The sequence below is a fragment of the Talpa europaea genome (genome assembly GCF_964194135.1).
Source record: "Talpa europaea genome assembly, chromosome: 12".
Lineage (NCBI taxonomy): Eukaryota > Metazoa > Chordata > Mammalia > Eulipotyphla > Talpidae > Talpa > Talpa europaea.
Genome location: NC_140079.1, coordinates 38,616,146 through 38,634,151, shown reverse-complemented (window position 1 = coordinate 38,634,151; position 18,006 = coordinate 38,616,146). Strand labels below are relative to the sequence as shown.

The following is an 18,006-nucleotide window of genomic DNA, read 5'->3' as shown; positions in this document are numbered from 1 at the left end:
ATAGTTCAATAGGACATTGACAGCAACATGGCCAGGTCACTGAGACTGCAACTGACACAGCTGTGGTCATGACCATGGCACTGAATGTATTGGCCAGGGTCCAATCAGAAAAACAAAGTTCATACCAGGTAGTTCAATAGTGAGAATTTCATATGGGAATTTAGTCACAGGGGTATGGGTTTAGCTTTAAGATAATGGGAGAAGGTGACTCAGCTCTAGAGTAGCAAGCTGCCATCCTCTCAAAGACTGAAGTAGCAAAGGGGTGTGTCCACCCACCTGGGAGGAGCTGAGCCATGGTGTGGAGTGCCCAGGGGGTCTGTGAGCATAGAGGAGACACAACAGCCATTGCTAGGACACCCACAGTAGAAAAAGGGAGACACACCTTGTTTGTCCAATGTCCTCCCATTGGCTGAATCTATCTAGATGAGAGAACCTGGGAAATGTACTTTGCAGGAATGATCACCTCTGACACTGAACAGAGCAGGAAGAGTGGGGGGAAGAATCTAAGGACAACCACACAACACAGGCTGTGGCTTGAGCATTACAGTGACTATCTCAAGTGACCAGAGCTTGAGAAGGACATTGTCCATCATCCCAAAACAGCGTGAAAAAGCACTGTACTCTGTAGAGAAGGGACACGCAAGTCCTCCTCCTCCCAGTGTTGATCACAACCCACTCTTGCTCAAGAGTTTGTGGGCTCCACTAACCAATATCCTTCTTCTACCCCACACCTACTGCAGGCTTCACCTGAGGGGTTAGTAAAGGACCATCTCCCTTAGGGAAGCGATGGAAGGATGAGCTAGATGGTTCAGATTCTGTTCTGTGTCCCACATGCCATGGCTTCATTGTAGTAATGCCCTCCTGGGCCTGAGCACTGGTGAGGTTGCCCTATTTTTTTCTCAAGTCACAGAAGTCTCCCAACAGCTCTAGGAGGGGTCGCTACCCTCTCCCTCCCAGGGCTGCAAGAGGGGAGGGTCAATGCTCCAGGGGAGGGAACCTGCTAAGACCACAAAGCCAAGAAATAACCTGTGAAACAGGGTTGAAATCAGGTCTATTGGCACCAAGCACTTCTTGCTTGCTTTGACAAAACCATCCTTAACATATGCTATCTGCCTGGCACACAGTAGGGCCAGAAAAATGTCATGCCTCCCCACTCCCTATATTTCATGGTTGATTCCTTCATAACAGACTTACTTCCCCCAAAGTCATTTTGGGCCAATGAAGTCGGAAGATGACTGGTGAGACAACGAAGTGTGAGTGGCGGAAAAAGACTGGAGGGCTTCCAGAGGGAAGCAGGTGGACAAGGATGCCCATTATAAGCAAATAGGTTGTGTGGAGGAGCATTTAATATTTCATGCTCTCAGGTTCTGGCCACTCATCTTGGACCATTGAACCAAAGAGATTGTCACAGGTGTGAGGGGAAGGGAGACTCTGAGTGGGAGGTCCTGTGAGTAGGGGAGAGGACGGGAGAGTGAAGAACAAGAATGTCCCTCTTGGGGCTCAGGCCCACCAGACTGGCCAGCCCATCTGATGGTCTGTCCAGTCTCCCCTCCCCGGTTTTTGCCTCCCATTTCTTGTCTCCATCTCTGCTCCATCCCCCTTGCCACGAAGATGACCCCTTAACAAAAGTCCAATTTTACTGTCTGCCTCAGTTTCTCTCTTGATTCTTTATTCTTTGAAGAAGGAGGTACTCGATGTCTCTTCTTTGCCCCCAGACCTTCCTCCTGCTCGCCACCCTCCTAGCTTCCCCTCGCGCCCCACCCTCTTTTCCACCTTCCGTAGGGAGATCCAGGGAAGGTAAAACTTACAAACACGTGACGGAACCCTCCGCCCCCACCCCACGTCCCGCCTCCCAAGACATAGGGGGCTGCGAGTCTCGTCCCGGCCGCCCTCCCCGGTGTCAGCTCCCACCCTCCCCGGCCCCCAGACCCGCTCGGCGGCGCCCACAAACGAGTTGGGGGCGGGGCGGGGGGCGGAGCCCGCAACAAAGACTCTAAGCTGCGAGGGGCGGGGGGAGGCGGAATCCCGGCCGCCGGCGAGGCGGGGGAGGCGGCGAGGGGCGCCCGCGCGGGCGGGGTCGCGCAGGGTGCGGGTCCCCGCGCCGAGGCGCCACTAGGGCGGGCGGGGGTGGGGGGACCCGGACTCCGGGCCGGGGGCGCGTCATGTGGCCGCTCACGGTCCCGCCGCTGCTGCTGCTGCCGCTGCTGTGTTCAGGCCTCGCCGGACAGGTAGGGGCCTGGTGGGCAGGTGCGAGCTCAGAGGGCTCCTGGGGAGGAAGGGGGGGCGGCTTAGAGCCTTCCCTCAGAAACGGGGTTTGGGGCTTCACGACCCCCTCCCTCCCAGGGCTGCGAGGGGCGAGGGTCAGTGCAGCGGGGGAGGGGCTGGGATTCCACCCCGGCTTGAGGGAGATGGGGGCTTCATCTCCAGGCTCAAGCTGGGTTGGTTTGGGGGACAGTCTGGTGTCAGCTTCGGGGTTCTCAACCGCTCGGTGACCCGGAGCCCACACCCGTCATCTCGCTGAAGCTTGGTGGGGTTTGGGGGGAAACTTCAGGGGCTTAGGGTGTTGCTCACCCTTCACTCCCCCATCATGGCCGGAGGTGCCCAGATTCTGAAGACCCCACTCCTTCCCTGCACCCCCAGGGTGGGGAAGGGGTGGGACTCACGTGCAAGTGACTGACAGAGACATGTGTGAGGTGCTGGGTAAACGTGTGTATCTTTGTGTCATGGCTGGGTGTGACAGAGTTTGTGTGTGTGACTGTGCAGGTGTGTATCCAACTGTGGGTGAGTTGGGGTGTGATTGGGAGAGGGTGTTTGTATGGGAGAGGGTGTTTGTACGCGAGGGAGCCTCTGTATGACAGAGACAGGCTGTGACAGGAAGGCTGGCATGGCAGTGAGAGCTTGTGAGCCTGCCATTGGGACTTGTGTGTCTGTGTGTGACGGGCGATGTGACAGCGAGTGAGGATGGTGTTAATCTTGGTGGTGTTTGGGTAGCGAGAGCTGTGTGTAAAGGACCGTGTGTAAAGGACTGTGTGTCAGTGTCCCCGTGACCCTGTCCATTTGCCTGGGTGTTGTACCAAATGTGTGTGAGCAGGTGTGTGATTGTGTGAGAGCTTTGGGCTGACCTGTACCACTCTGTTAAAAAAGTAAATCACACTAACAGGGGGTGGGAAGGGTAAGGGTGTGTGTGCAAACACCGACATCCACGTATCTGTGTGTATGTGTGTTGCCTTGCACACTTCAGTCATGCTTTCTCAGAAGTAGGTAGCTTCCTCTCTTTGGGCAGGCTGGGGGGGGGCCTTGCAAAATCTGTAAGGTCCAAGCTTTCTTTAGCTATTCAGAAGCCTCTTTCCTCCTCCATCTTGGGAATGGGAATCCCCTCAAGTCTGCTATCTGTAGGAGCTCAGAGGGAAGCTGCTATAAAAAATAATGATTATAATAACAGTTAACATTTATTAAGTGTTTATTGTATACTGGGTCTGTATCAAACACACAGCATGAACTAAGGCATTTAATCCTGTCAGGTCCTGCTAGCAGGTGCTTTTGTTACCTTCATTTTACAGGTGGAAAAATTGAGGCACAGAAAAGTTAAGCCACTTGCTCAAGCTTAGACAGCTTGGGAGTAGAAAAGACAATGAGTCCACATGTTTGCTCTTTTGTTAAATAACCCACTTCACGGGTGTGGACAGTGCATTTGTTGGTACTGGTAGGGGTTTTTAGGTAGAAGTTCAGAGGAAAAAGTGTACTTACACCTTCTCTTTCCGGGTCAGAAGAAAGGACTCTGACCTTTGTGCACAGCCCAAAAGGGACATTGGAAAGGCTGGAGCTTAGATTCTACATAGAAGGATCTCCAGATCACAGGTAGAGTTCTTTGCTCATTCGGCTATTTCACCATCCTTGGACTCTCAACTAGGTGGGATGGGAAGTGTGCTGGATGCCTATCAGGCTGCGCACATTATGTGTTCATTCGATGTGAGCCAGAGAGAAGTAAAGAAACAAGAAGCCAAAAAAGGCATAAGCCCGAGAGACTTATTGACAGGAAATGATCCAGGGATAAACTTGAATTTGGTTTCCAGAAGGACCCTTAGAAGCGCCAGCTGAGGATACTTCCCATCCCTGTTTGCTCCTCGAGAACTCTAGATTTTTTATCTTCTTCTCAAGATTGACTATGAGAGAGAGAGAGAGAGAGAGAGAGAGAGAGAGAGCGAGAGAGCGAGAGAGAGCGCCTTGAGAGGAGCTGTTGAAGAGTCCATCAGACCCCAGGATGGGGGCGGGAGTGGCTTGGAGGCGGGGCTAATGCGAGGCTCCGTGGAGGCGGGGCTAAGCGGGGCATCTTGGGGGCGGGACTAAACAAGCGTCGGTGGGTGGGTGAGGAAGTGATGGATGGGGCGGGGCTAAACTGGGGTAATCTGTTGGAGGGGCTGCAGGGCCTCCAGGAGGCCACCACAGGCACGGAAGTGTCATAACAACATCACAACAAAATGGTCTCAGCCCCTAGCTTGTCCACCCAGCCTGGAGCCCCAGGGAAAAGAATCTGGAGAATGTATGCTCTGTTCCCTTTCCTCCCCCTCCATTGCTTCCAGAGCCTCTTAAATCTCAGATGTACCCGGGGTTTCACCAGAGGTCCTTTCTAGAAAATATTCATTTGTCTATTCAATCAGTAAATATGATTCAGCTCTGGGGAATAATCCATGAATGAAGTCATTAAGTCCCTGCCCTCCTGGAACTGACCTTCTGACAGGAGATACAGACAGTAACAGAATAAACATAAAATACAATGTCAACAAGTAAATAAATATATAAAACTATACAAGTGACATGTAGAATAATAAAAATTAATATGGTAAAGGGGATGGAAGAGTGATGGTGGTGAACTGGGGGGTATTTTAGCAGGTGCTGTCAGAAATGATGGCTCTAAGGAGGTGATATTTGAGGAGATATCTGAAGGCAGTGAAAAAGGGAGGTTTCTATGTATCCAGGGGGAAAAGAACTCAAGATGGAGTGTGGAGGGTGGGGATGGACAGCAAATGCAACAGCCTTGAAGTGGGAGCAAGGTTAGTGTGTTTGGAGAGCAGCAAAGAGTCTGGTGTGACTGCAGAGGAATGAGGGGAAGGTAGATTAAGGGGGAGAGGAATGCCCTGGAGCTACCAGGGAGCATGACAGCTCCAAGTTCCACCATCTTCCCTTTGGTAAAGGTGCCTCCTTCCTAACCACTGGGAAGTTTTCCCTGAGATCTAGTTATATCTTTGACATTATCTGGGATTTTCTTTTGCGGAGGTGGGGTGGGGGTTGGGAGGGAGTCATCTCTTTCCTGGGATCATCACAGGAAGTGAGGGGAGGAGTAGTTCCATTTTCATGCATCCCCCAGGGTCTCCACACTTATGCTTACTATTCCCTTCTGCCTGGGACACTTTCCCCCAGGTAGCTACTTGATTCCCTACCTCTCCATCTGCTTAAATGTCACCTCTTCCTAGAGGCCCTCCCTGACCAGCCATCTAAAATAACCTCCCCGCCGCTATTCTGAGCTCCTATTCTGTTATTTTTCTACCTTTCCACCATTTTCTTTCATTCGTTGTCTGTCTCCCCATAGAGAACCAGTTCTTTAGGGTTCAGTGATCTTTATTGTATCTCTGGTGCCTATAAAACAGCCAGTAGGTGTACAACTATCTGTTGCCTAAATGAATGAGTGCTTTCCCCCCGCCCCTCCCATTGAGTCTTTTTTTTCTCAAGCCATGGAACCCCTGCGCCAATGAAGGGTTGAGGGGGAAAGTCTCCTGTATCAGAGGCATCAGGAAAAACCCATCTTTGCTTCAAATTCCACCATTATAGGACACCACTATTTGGGGTTAAGGCGATATTCTCCTTAATAAGGCAAGCTCCTTTATATGTATATCCCAGGTGGAATGAAATAAAAGGAAATCTTAAGGACTCCCAGATTATACGTGAATTGGACATTTTCTTTCTAAGCAAGCTCAGGGTTGGGCCTTAGCCCAAGATGAAGGAGCTGGAGCGACACCTAGTGGTGAAATGTAGTTAGTGCAGACACTGTGTGTCCCTTTGTGAAGCTGTTGAGGGTGGGGGGTGGGATGAGGCAAGGGAGGCATTTGACTGGGGTGCAAAATTAAAGGAAATGCCAAAAAACCTCAGTAACCAAGATAAATAATATTTTAGTGCAATATTTTTTAAGAAAGTCAAAATTGTCCCAGACAATGAGGAACAAAACGCCAAAAATTAAAAGACAAGGATCCAACTGTGCATGGGCACAATTCATGTCAGTCACCTCACTTTAAGTCTGACCTGACAGGACTGTGTTTGTGGTGTCCATGGGTGTGTGTGTGTATGTGTGTGTATGTGGGGACCAGTACTGGCATTGTCCGAACTGGGTTTGTGTGTGACACGACCATGTTGTGCGTGTGTGCACACAGTGACTGTGTCCACGTGTCCATGATCACTCGGGCATGGATGGGGTTCCCAGGGGCCTAGATGCTGATTCAGGCAGCTTTGTTGCCCAGCATTCCATGTCAGTGCCTGGGAGACAGTAACTTGCTGTTTTTGTTAATTCGTGCATTCATGTATGCACTGAGGAAGTATTCGTGTGGAACGTTTCTGTGTGCTGAGCCTGCTACCAGACCTTGAAGACTGGGTCACAGTTTGAACTCTCAAGGGGTGGGATGGATGGAAGATTTAAGATCTCTGAAGTTGAATCAAGCTGTGCTGGGGAGAAGGGTGTTGTGATGGGCAAGAAACTTTGTTTCTGCTCTTTGTGAACTCTTGTCTGAGACCATCAATATCTTCATGCTCGGAGTGAAAACCCAGTGTGTCTCGCATCTTCATCTGTTCAGATCTTAGCTGTAAGATAAGGAGAAACCAGAAAAGAGCAGAGAGGAGTCAAAATAGACTCTACAGAGTCTGGAAGTAGAGCTTGCTTGCGTCGTTTCTGGGAGCTCTAGAGGGTCTCAGTACCTACTTACTCCTACTTTATATACAGTTCTAACCAGACAGTTCTGGAGAGCTAGCATCTGAGCCTTTGTAGCATATGAGGAGGCAGGAACCATAGTGTGGAAGAAACCCAATGGCAAAGTACATTGAAGTCATTGAACGAAATAGCAAATAACTCTTCGCCCGCTATGCCCCCAAGAAAAATACACGATAAGCACACAAGGAGCTGGATTCTTTCTAATTTCGCCAGCAATTCCTATGTCACGGCCATTGAGCAAGCCACTGGGGACAAGGAGGGTGTGATATAACCCTCTGTTGAATGGTCCTGGGGAGACAGGCACGTTGCAATGTACAAAATGTCCAGGGTCAGGCAGGCTTGCTGGAGGAGGTGGCATTTGAAGATTGAAGATGGTCTTGTAGGATGAGCGTGTAGAGATTTGAGGGTGGACATTTTATGTGCAAGAGGGTCATTGGCCAAGGGAACAAGACCTAACAACATAAAGCGGGTTCTGAAGAAAGGAATCAGGAATCAGGGGGTGGCTCACTGGGAAGGTGAGAAAGGTGAGCTTGGACAGGTAGATTGTGCCTGTGAGGGCCTTGAAAACTGGGTTAAGTATTTTACAACTTATTGATCTGGCAATAAGCAGCCATAGAAGGGAGATGTGTTCATGTGTGTGTATGTGTTTATGTTTAAGTAGCAGGGTTAAAATTTTTATTTTTAATTGCAGCAAAGTAAACATCATATAAAAGACCATTTGGAAGTGCTAAGTACACACGCGTCATCATCATGGTCCTTCCCTAGGGCTCTTTTCATCTTCCAAAACCAAAAGTCCCTGTGCATCAAACAGCAACTTCTCTTTCTTCTCTCCCCCACCCCCTGGCACCCACTGTTCTATGTCCTGTTTCTATGAATTTGGCTATTCTAGGGACCTGATGTAAGTCTTTTTGAACCTGGCTTATTTTTTCACTCAGCATTCTTTCCTCAAGATTTATCCACGTTGTAGCCTGTGTCAGAATTTCCTTCCTTTTTAGTGCTGAAGAACATTCCATTTTATGGACATGCCATATTTAGTTTAGCTGTCCATTCTTCCACAGCTATTTGGGTCCCTTCTCAGTTTGGCAAGAGCAAATCCTGCATCTCTGAACATGCATGTGCAGATGTCTCTGAGAGCTGCCTTTCAATTTTTTGGTTACACCATCTTGCTTGACTAAATGACAGGAATTCAATCCCAGGAATTCAATGCCCACTAGGTGGTTTGGTCACTGCGTGGCCATCACAGAGGCATTCCACATACCTGGGGGGTTAGCCCACCCCAAATCTGGTAGCTGCTGTAGCCTCTTGGGGTCACCATCGTTAAGCAGCACAAGGCCGTGTGCCCAGAAGTGTGTTGTGGATCATATGGTGAGGGTGTGTTAAATGTTTTGAGGATATGGGTGTTGTTTGCCACTGAGGTGGGTCATTCTGAGTTTCTCCCACTGGTGCATCTGCATTCCAACTTCTCCAGTTTCTTGCTAATACTTGTCATTAGCTGACTTTTTGATTCTAACCCATCCTGAGAGAGGTGAGATGATCTCACTGTGGTTTGGATCGCATTACATCAGGAGTCACCGAGGTCGGGCATATTTTCACGTGTCCAGTGGTCAGTGGTCAGTGGTGTGTCTTCAAAGGAGAAATGTCTAAGTCCTTTGTCCATTTTAAAATTGGGTTATTTGCTTTTTGTTGTCTAAATAGCAGGTTTTAAAGCCAGGAATGGTTGGATTTGTGTGAGGGACAGATGCTCTGGCTACGGCATGAAGACAGGCTGGAGTGGGGAGAGTAGAGGTGTGAAGACAGAACTATTTCAGGAGCTGAGAAAGCCTGAGGCAAATTGGAGGCAGCCAGAGGGTTAGCAGGACTCACATTTGGGGGCAAGAGGTGTGTTCTTCTCATTGTCTAGTGTCCGAGGTCCCCAACAAAGCCCACTGTCTCTTTTTCAACCTCCTCCTAGAATTCCAAATCAGGCAAGCAGAGGTGATATGAGAGACGACCCTGGGAGCCTTCTAAGGAGAAAAAGGGGACACATTTCAACACCATTCCCAGACACTCGCTGTAACCAAGGCAAAAACAAACAGCAGCCACAGACTGGAAGACTAATGCCGGGTTTTGAACCGAGGGCTGCAAAGCTGTGTATGTGTGCACAGGAATTCATGCCTTACGTGTCAATGAGGCTCCTTGGTTTGTTGCAGAGGGCTCTGGCTTGCTTGCCTTTATTATCTATTGGAAAATTTTGTAATTTTTACCTGCTGCTTATCAAATGGAGATGGATCTGATATTTTATAATTGATACCTCATTCATATTTTTAAGTAAGCTTTCTTCTTGATGTAAAACAGAGAAGTGCAGGCATCTTGAAGGTGCAGCTTGATAAATTGTCTTGAGGCGAAATAGCATTACCAACAATAGCTTAATAGGTTGGTAGACTCCTCAAGACCACTCATACTCCTTTCTGTTGCCAGCACTCCCCCCCCTCCAAAAAAAAAAAAAAAAACTAACCTCTAAGCTGACCTCTTTCACCACCTGTTGGTTTGAGCTACTTTTTAACTTCACGGAGTCATTCAGTTTATAGTTTTTTGGCACCTAGCTTATTTTGCTCAATGTAATGTTCACAAGATTCCTCCATATTATTGTTTTGGCTAGATTGCTTGTTTTCATTGTTTTGTGGTGTTCTGTATTGTGTGAATATATCCATTCTACTGTTTCTGGACATTTGGGTTGGTGAACTTTGTAGCTGACACTCAGTGCTGATATAAACACTGGGCTACAAGTCTTCAGCAAAAGTTTGTTTGCATTTCTGCTGGGTACACACAAGCAGTAGATTATCTTTTTTCACAGTAGTTATATTGTGTAAAGAGCTTATGAGCACTGAATTAGCAAATAATGAATTGTTGCATTGAATCATTGGGGACTAGATTCTCCCAGATATATTTTTGTCAACCAGACAGTATGCAACCTTGTTTAATGGGTATTTACAAATGCCTTATTTAATATACACTGTTGATTTATTAATGTTGAACTCACAACCCAAGCCACCATAATTCATGCCTGAACATAGCTTATCAACCACGTTTTTTCTCCAGAAGACACATCACAGCCCTCTTGCACTTGGAAACTCTAAACAGCACTTAGTCCCAGGCATAGGGGCCACTTAAAACAGGGAAATCTTTAATAAAAAGCACAGAAGTTCGGCACAGAATAGACATGTATTTAGTTACAATAGCTGAAACGAGAAGGTAGAGAATGACCCTGTTGGACCTTAGTTCAGGACTTGAACAACTGTGAATCAGTTACCGCCGCTCTGCACGTGTCCGGGAATGGCTGCACAAGCCTTGGGGTATTGCTTGGGGGTTACAAATACTGGAGTGAGTTTGCCAGTATGGAATCTGCAACTAATGAGGCTCAACTGTATGTAATGAGTAGAATTCCTAGGGCATGGGGGAAATGCCATTGAGCTTTAGGAGATATTGCTGGATACAGAGTGCCAAAGACTCTTCAAAAAGTTGACTGCTTTACCCCTCACCGGTAGTGTAGGAGTGCGCTCTTTGTTCCACGTCTTCAGCAACACTTGGTGGTGGTGTCTTTTTCATTTTAGACTTTAGGGTGGATGTATAGTGGTGTCACCTTATGGGTTTAATTTACATTTCCTGATGCCTAATAATGTTAAATACCTTTTCATCTCTTTATTGGCCACTTGGGTTTCTCCTTTTGTGAAATGTCTATTTATTTCTTTTGCCCATTTCACTACCAGGCTGTCTTCTTTTTCATACTGATATGTAGAGGTATGTGTATATCTATATCCAGATTTTACATCTCTGTTCATATTTTATATAAATATAAAATCAGGGTATAAATCTTGTTGGATATAAGGATTATAAATCTCTTATTGTGTGATTTGTCTTCATTCTTTGTTAATTTTAATGTAATTCACATGATTTTTTTTTTCGAGATTAGTACTTGTTAGTGTCCACTTTTGGAAGTTTTTGCCTGCCCCAGGGTAATGAAGATATGCTTCTATATTTTCTTCTAAGGTGTTACTGTTTACCTTTCACCTTTATATGTACAATCAATTCATTATATGTACAATCCACCTGGAACAGGTTTTTGTACATGATGTGTGGTCAGGATGGACCATTTTCCCCTGTGGCGAGAATCCTGGGGACCTTTGGGAAAGTTTCTTGGCATCTCTGTGTCTCTATTTCCTCATTTTTTTTTTTTTTTTTAAATAGAGGCATGTTTTTATTTATTTATTTATTTGTTTGTTTGTTTTGTTTATACATGCACTGGGTACAGTCAGAAGCACGGGAGGGCGAGAGAATTCACCAGAGCCAGAGTGGGGAGCAGAGCAGGCAGAAGGACCGAAGTACACTGCTGAGGGGAGCAGCGGGCGGCAGGAGAGGTCTGCGCGCCATGTGGGACCCTCCTCCAGTGGCCGGGGAGCAGCCGGGGATCGAACCGGCGCGGCAGAGGCCGCGGGCAGCTTCGCAACCCAGCGCTCAACCGCTGCGCCACCGGGGAGGCCCTCTATTTCCTCATTTTTAAGTGGAAATTGTAATCCTGTCTACTTCACTGTGGTATTCTGAGTTAAACGAATTACTACCTGTAATCACTGTAAGTGGTACATAGCACATTGTAAGTCCTCAATAAACCTTAGCAAGTATTATTATTGTTTCTGAAAGTTACAAACTCATTGTCTCCTGAGAAAATCATATTTTCTGTGGCTCCTGGTCTAAGTATATTTGGGCTGCTATATCAGAATTCCATAGATTGTGGCTTATAAACAACAGAAATTTTATTTCTCATAGTTCCAGAGGCTGGCAAGACCAAGATCAAGGTGCCAGCAAGTACAATGTCTTGTGAGGACCAGGTTCTTGATGTCTTCTCTTTGTGTCAAAGGGATGGGGGAGCTCTCTTGGGGTCTCTTTTATAAGGATACTAATCTCACTCATAAGGGTACCACCTTATCACCTAATCACCTCCCAAAGAGCCCACCTCTTAATGCTGTGACATTGGGGGTTAGGGTTCAACATATAAATTGTGTGTGTGTGTGTGGGGGCACAAACAGTCACTCCCCAAGATGATCCTTAGAATGAGGTTGGTGACAGAGAGAAGACACTTTCTGTAGATATTTCTGTGGCACAATCAGCTAGCATTGGTGCTGGTTTGAATGGAGGAGTAGGGATGAGGAGGAAGAAGAAAGGGGTTAGTGTACTATAGTTTCTAACTGTGAGTGCATCTGAGACCACAGTGAGTGAAACAAGGATTCTGGGGCACCAAATTTAAGGAAGACTCATTTTTGTGTCAATATAAATATCTCAGGAAAGGGGGAATTGCAGGGAAAGGTTCAGAATGCTCTTCTTTTAAATAGTTTTCTTTCATAACATATTTGGTCTTCGTCCACAGTTCCTGGCTCACAGTTCCTAAAAGCCTTGAAATTTCCTGTGTGGAGAGTGACAAAGGTGTTTGTTTGTTTATCTATCCTTTATTTTATTTGGCAAGACTAGACCTGGAATCCCAGCTCCTTGTAAGCAGAAGGAGAAGGAAGGGTTAGACTGGGCCTGGTAGAGAAGGAACCTGGGGTCCAACTGCTGTGCAAATACACTTTCAACCAGTTGCCCCTTTAAGACCTGTCAAACACATTGGGGGGGCTGGTTGCCATGGAAACCAACCATGTGATTAGATGGTTGAAACTTTTAGTCCACTGTGCTGACCTCCAGGAGTAAGGAGAGCAGTTGTGTGAAACCATCAGGCCTGTGTCGCTAGGCCTTCATAAGAGCCCCAAAGGAGGGGCTTCATAGAGCTTCCAGGGTAGTGAAGATTTGGGGGAGAATGGCATGCCTAGACTGTAAGTGTAGGCTTTTTGTCCTTTCCCCATACCTTGTTCTCTGTATCTCTCCCTCCTGGCTATTCCTGAGTTATATATCCTTTATAATAAATCAGTCATGTCGTGAATAAACAGGTTTCCTGTGTTCTATAGGCTGTTCTAGCAAATTGACCTGAGGAGGGGGTTATAGGAAACGCTGACCTATAGCTAGTCTGTGAAAAGCAGATATAATAATCTGGGCTTGCAGTGAGCTAGCAGGGAGTCGCGGGACCTCCAATCTGTGGCTGTTTGGTCAGCAGCACAGGTGAGTTCCTGGGGCTTGTGACCAGTGTCCGATGTGGAAGGTGGTCTTAGCCTGTGGACCCTGACACTGTCTCTGGTTAGATAGTGTCAAAATTGAGCAGAACTGAGTTGGATTTTTGGATATCCGGCTAGTATCTGAGAATTGATTTTTGGTGAGGCAGCCTTTATCTGCACACCCCATTGGGGCTGATTGCAGGACACACAACACAGTCATACAACTCAGCTGTTTGAGTGGCTTTTAGTGAATTTACAGAGTTGGCAAATATCACTTCAATCCAGTTTTAGGATATGTCCGCCACCCCCAAAAGGTGCCCAGTTCCATTTGTAGTCCGTCCACACACAATCATGAATGTATTTCTTGTTTCTATAGCTCTGTCTTTTCTGAACACTATGTAAATGGAATCATACCAAATGCTGCCTTTGTGTCTGACGCCTCTCTGTTAGCAAAATAGTTTTGAGGTTCGTCCATGATGTAGCTTCTATCACCTCATTCTTCCTTATTGCCAAATGGCATCCATTAAACGGATGTATCACAGTTTGTGTGGCCATTCACCAGTTGGACTGTTTTATCCATTACAAATATCCATGTACAAATCTTTTTGTGGACATATGATTTTATTTCTGTTGGGTATTGTTGGGTCTTATGGATGTTTCTGTTTAACATTTTAAGAAAGTATAAATTGTGTTTCAATTTGCAATTGGTTGCAATACCAAGAGACTGGTTTTGACTTCTCTACACTATCACCAGTACTTGGTAGTACCTTTCATTTTGATTGAGATGTTTCTAGTGGGTGTCACATGCTATTATTGACAGTTCTTTGAAACACACAGGTGGAAGTGTACAAGAAACAGGTGGATGTGAGCTCCAGGTGGAGATCTGGGCTATAGATATACCTATGGGAAGCCTCAGCTCTAGATTCACTTAGTCAATCAATAAAAATTTCTTGGACACCTACTATATGTCAAGCACTGGTCTAGCCCCTAGGGATGCAGCTGTCAAAAATACAGACATGAAAGGTATCCTTGTGAAGTTGAACATCAGTGGAGGAGACAAACCATAAACAAATAAAAGTATAAGATAATGTTACATGGTAGTAAATGTTTTTTTTAAAAAAAACAACACAGCAAATTGGAGTAGAGGAAGGGACAGAGTGCATTACAGATGAGGTGGCCCGGGAAGATTTCTCAGATACAATGACTTAGACCACGTCCATCGAAACAAACCACTCTAAGTGTTTCAAAGAGAGCAACCTAATACATGGGAACTGGTTAGCTATGAAATGGAAGAATTGCAAAGTGAACCAGGGGGCCCAGCAATAAGCCACAGCAGAAAGTTGCTGGAGGGATACAGCAGAAGGGTTGTGTGATGAAGAAGGGGATTATCATCATGAAGAAGGAAACTGGGGCCAAGGAGGGTATAAAGTAGCCTCACAAAACATCCTGTCCCAAGCAGAGAGGAGAAATACCCCGGCTTCTTCCCTTCCTCCTTACTAGCCAATCTCCCTCCACTGTCTCCCATTGGACAAAACTAATAGCAAGTCAGTGAGCAAGGGGATCTGGGAAATGTAGTTTTCTGGAGAGGGATAGGACAGACCTCTGAGCCTTACCATGATTGAACAAAGTTATAAATGCGGTAAAACAACAAATTTTATATGTATCTGTGGTAATAGTGTTCTGGATAGAGGGAACAGAAAGTACAAAGCCGTGAGATAAGAATGTACTAGACAGAACCAAAACTCTGGGAGCGGGTGTGAGGGTCCAGGCACAGTGTTCAGAGTACGCATTAGGGATCAGGACAAAGCCCTGTGAGACACAGACATTTAAGGAGGAAGCAGGGGACACTGACAGTGCATCTAGAGATGTGGGGATGGGACAGAACTAGGAAATAATTAGGTGGCTTTGAAATCGAGAAATGAATGACTCTCAAGAAGAAGGGAATGATGCATGAAGACTAACTGGTAAGAGTGATTAAATGAGGGCCTGTGTGAGGCTGTGGGACTGGCACACTGGAAGGTCACCAGTGCCTTTGGTGAGAGGAGTTTGGGAAGCATGGAGGAGATGGAAGGTGAGGAAGCAGAGATGGCAAGTGCAGACGAGTGTAGATCACTCCTTGTGTTTCCTGCAGCACCAACGGTGAGAGAGTAAGAGAGTAGAATTGAGTTCCATATCCTCTTAAGCCTTAGAGCCAGTGATTTTGGAGTCTGAAATCAGATAAACCTAGATTCAAATTCAGGGTCCTCCTTTGCCTGCTGGGTCACCTTGAATCGTTCCCTCTCCTCTCTGAGCCCAGGGTTCTCACCTACAAATAGGGAAGTACTTTTCAAGGGAGGTTACAGAAAGCACACTTGCCAAGCATTCAGCACTTATAAATGCATACTTAGGACATATCGGTAAGGACACATTTCACTTTTTAAAGCTCATTATCAGTTGCAAATGATAACATGGCAGTTACTATTCATGAAACACTTATCATGTCCCTGCAAAGTGTTTTACAAGCACCATCTCTCTTCTAGTCTCCCCCAGCACACTTGGCTCCAAACACCTTGTTCTCCCTCCTGTTCTTTGAACACTTCCACCCCTGCCCCAGGGCCTTTGCACATGCTATGCTGGTTGCCAGGGAACTCTTCCCTTAGATGTTCAAATGACTTCTTCCCTCATCTTCTTCAGGTCTCTACTCAACTGCCTTTTCCTTAACCATTCTATAAAGCTTACTTTCCATCTTAGTCGCATCCCCCTTCTTCCTGTTATCCGTTGTATTTTACTTCCCCCCCTTCTTATATCTTGTCTGTCTTGCCCCACAGACGGTTCAGCTCCTCAAAGGCAAGCATTTTTGACTGCTGTTCACAGTGTCTGGACATAGCAGATGCTCAATAAATCTTTCACTTGATTCTCAGGACACCTGAGCCTTTCCATATTAGGTTTATCATTCACAGCCACCCATTCACTTGATTCTCAGGGTCATTCACAGCCACCCACCCACTTTGCAGGTGAAGAAACTGAGGCACAGAGAAGTGATTGCTGGAGGTCACTCAGGGTCAGAACCTGCCTCTCGGTGTTAAGCTCAGAAAAAAGAAGGGCTAAAGACCCCCCAGCCGGGTGTCCAGCGCTTCTCTCCAGGCGGGCCCTCGCGCCTCGTTGAGCTGCCACAATCAGGCAAAGAAAGGCCTGAGTCATCGCCGCCTCCAGACGGCGGCCGCGGACTGAGGGCGACGGCGGCGGCGCGAGGTGATGCGGGGACGCCAGGAGGGGGCGTGAGTGCAGGAGAAACAGAGGAAATTAAAACCCGCCGGGCGCGCCTCCCCGCGGCCCAGCCGCCCTCGCGGCGGGCTGGTGCGTGGGTGGAAGGTGGGGGCCCTGAACACTGCGAACCCCGAAACTGGCAGGCCCGAGGCCCTAGGGTGTGGAGGACGGTCCTAAGTGTCCGTTCCGTGTCCACCCCAAGTTCAAGTTGAGTGGGGACCCTCCTGGGACTTGTTTGCAAAATGCTCTGTTTCAGCAGTCCCCGGTTATAAAGCCGCCGCTGGCGTCATGGGAAACCCCCAGCTGCCGGAGTGACCCCCCGTTCCCGCACCTTTATCCGAGTCATGTCTCCTGGCTCGGGACCCGCCACTTTGGGCTTCCCAGGTCCCGAAAAGCCCAAAGGGTCCCCAGAGTGGTTCTGGCGCACGGAAACCGTTTCCCCAAGGAGGGGAGACCCTTCCTCGGCGCCCGGCTCTGGGGAACGGACCAGTCTGCCCCGCAGCCCCGGCCCCGCGGCCCGGACGCCTGCTCTGCCCGGCTGAGACCCCGGGTCCCGGTCCTGGCAGTAGGTGGGTGGGGACCTGCAACTCCGGCCGCCTGCCAACTTGGGGGGTGGGAGCAGGCCGGCTGCCCGTTGAAACGCGGCGCGGATCGCCAGGGGGCTCAAGGGGGGGGTGGCCCGGGAACCCCGCTGGGGGAGGGGGCGGGAACCCCGCGGGGGGGCGGGGCGGGGGAGGCCGCGGAGGCGGGGGGCGGCAGGTGGGGAATGCCGCCGGAGGGGGTCCCTCGTTCTGAGGGGCGACCGGGACAGGGGGACAGCCGGGGCTCCGCTGGGGAGGTGGGGGTTGTCTGGGCGCCCCCCACCCCCCGCCGGGCTCCGGGCCGGAGCCGTGACGTCACGGCGGCTGGAAGTGCCCGGCGCGGAGGCGCGGGAGGGGGTGAGGGGGGCCGAGCCGGCGCCTTATAAGCAGAGCCCGCGAGGCGCGCCTCGCCGCAGCCCGCGTCCCCGAGCCCCCCGGCCGGCCCCGGCCCCGGCCCCCAGCTCGCGCTCGCGCCCCGGGAGCGGCTGGGCGGCGAGGGACGGAGCGCCAGGTGGCGGGCCCCGAGACGCGCGCGCACTGCCGCGGGGCATGAGGCGGGGGCGCGATGTCGGTGCCGCTGCTCAAGATCGGGGCCGTGCTCAGCACCATGGCCATGGTCACCAACTGGATGTCGCAGACGCTGCCCTCGCTCGTGGGGCTTAACGGCACCGTGTCCCGCGCGGGCGCCTCCGAGAAAATCGTGAGTGGCCGCGGCGCTGGGGGCGCTCCCGGGGGGCGTGGTGCCCGGGCGGCCGCCGTCGCCGCAGCCCCCGGGGGCCCCCGCCCCCCGGGCTCCCGGCGCGCCGGGTCTGGGGCGCCCTCCCCAGACGGGACGCGGCGGCGGAGGAGCCCCTGGCCCCCAGCCGTCCCCAGGCTGTTTGTTCTTGTTATTTTGCTACTAGTGCACAGTGTGGAGCGGCGACCCGGCTCCTCTAGCCGGGCGGAGGCGGCCGGGCTGCGGAATGGAGCCGCGTCCCGACTGAGCGGGGCGGAGCGCGAGGGTAGTTTCGGGGGACTGGGAGGAACCCTGTCTCTGAATAGGGGAGTCTCGGGGTCTCCGAGCGTCTCCACCGTCATGATATTGGCCCAT

At 49.3% G+C, this 18,006-nt stretch overlaps 1 protein-coding gene across 2 annotated transcripts in view; it reads left to right on the top strand.

The window, feature by feature from the left end:
* Positions 1 to 2,162: 2,162 nt before the first annotated feature.
* Positions 2,163 to 18,006, top strand: part of OLFM2 (olfactomedin 2) — a gene marked incomplete at its 5' end in the record, with an annotated part of 59,578 nt that continues 43,734 nt past the window's right edge. The window contains one exon of one of the 2 annotated variants that reach the window (XM_084250579.1): positions 2,163 to 2,228. In XM_084250579.1, the coding sequence (XP_084106705.1) occupies positions 2,163 to 2,228 (66 nt within the window). Of the gene's footprint in view, positions 2,229 to 17,481; positions 17,617 to 18,006 lie in introns of those variants that run through there. The other variant, XM_084250578.1, reaches the window with a different exon arrangement.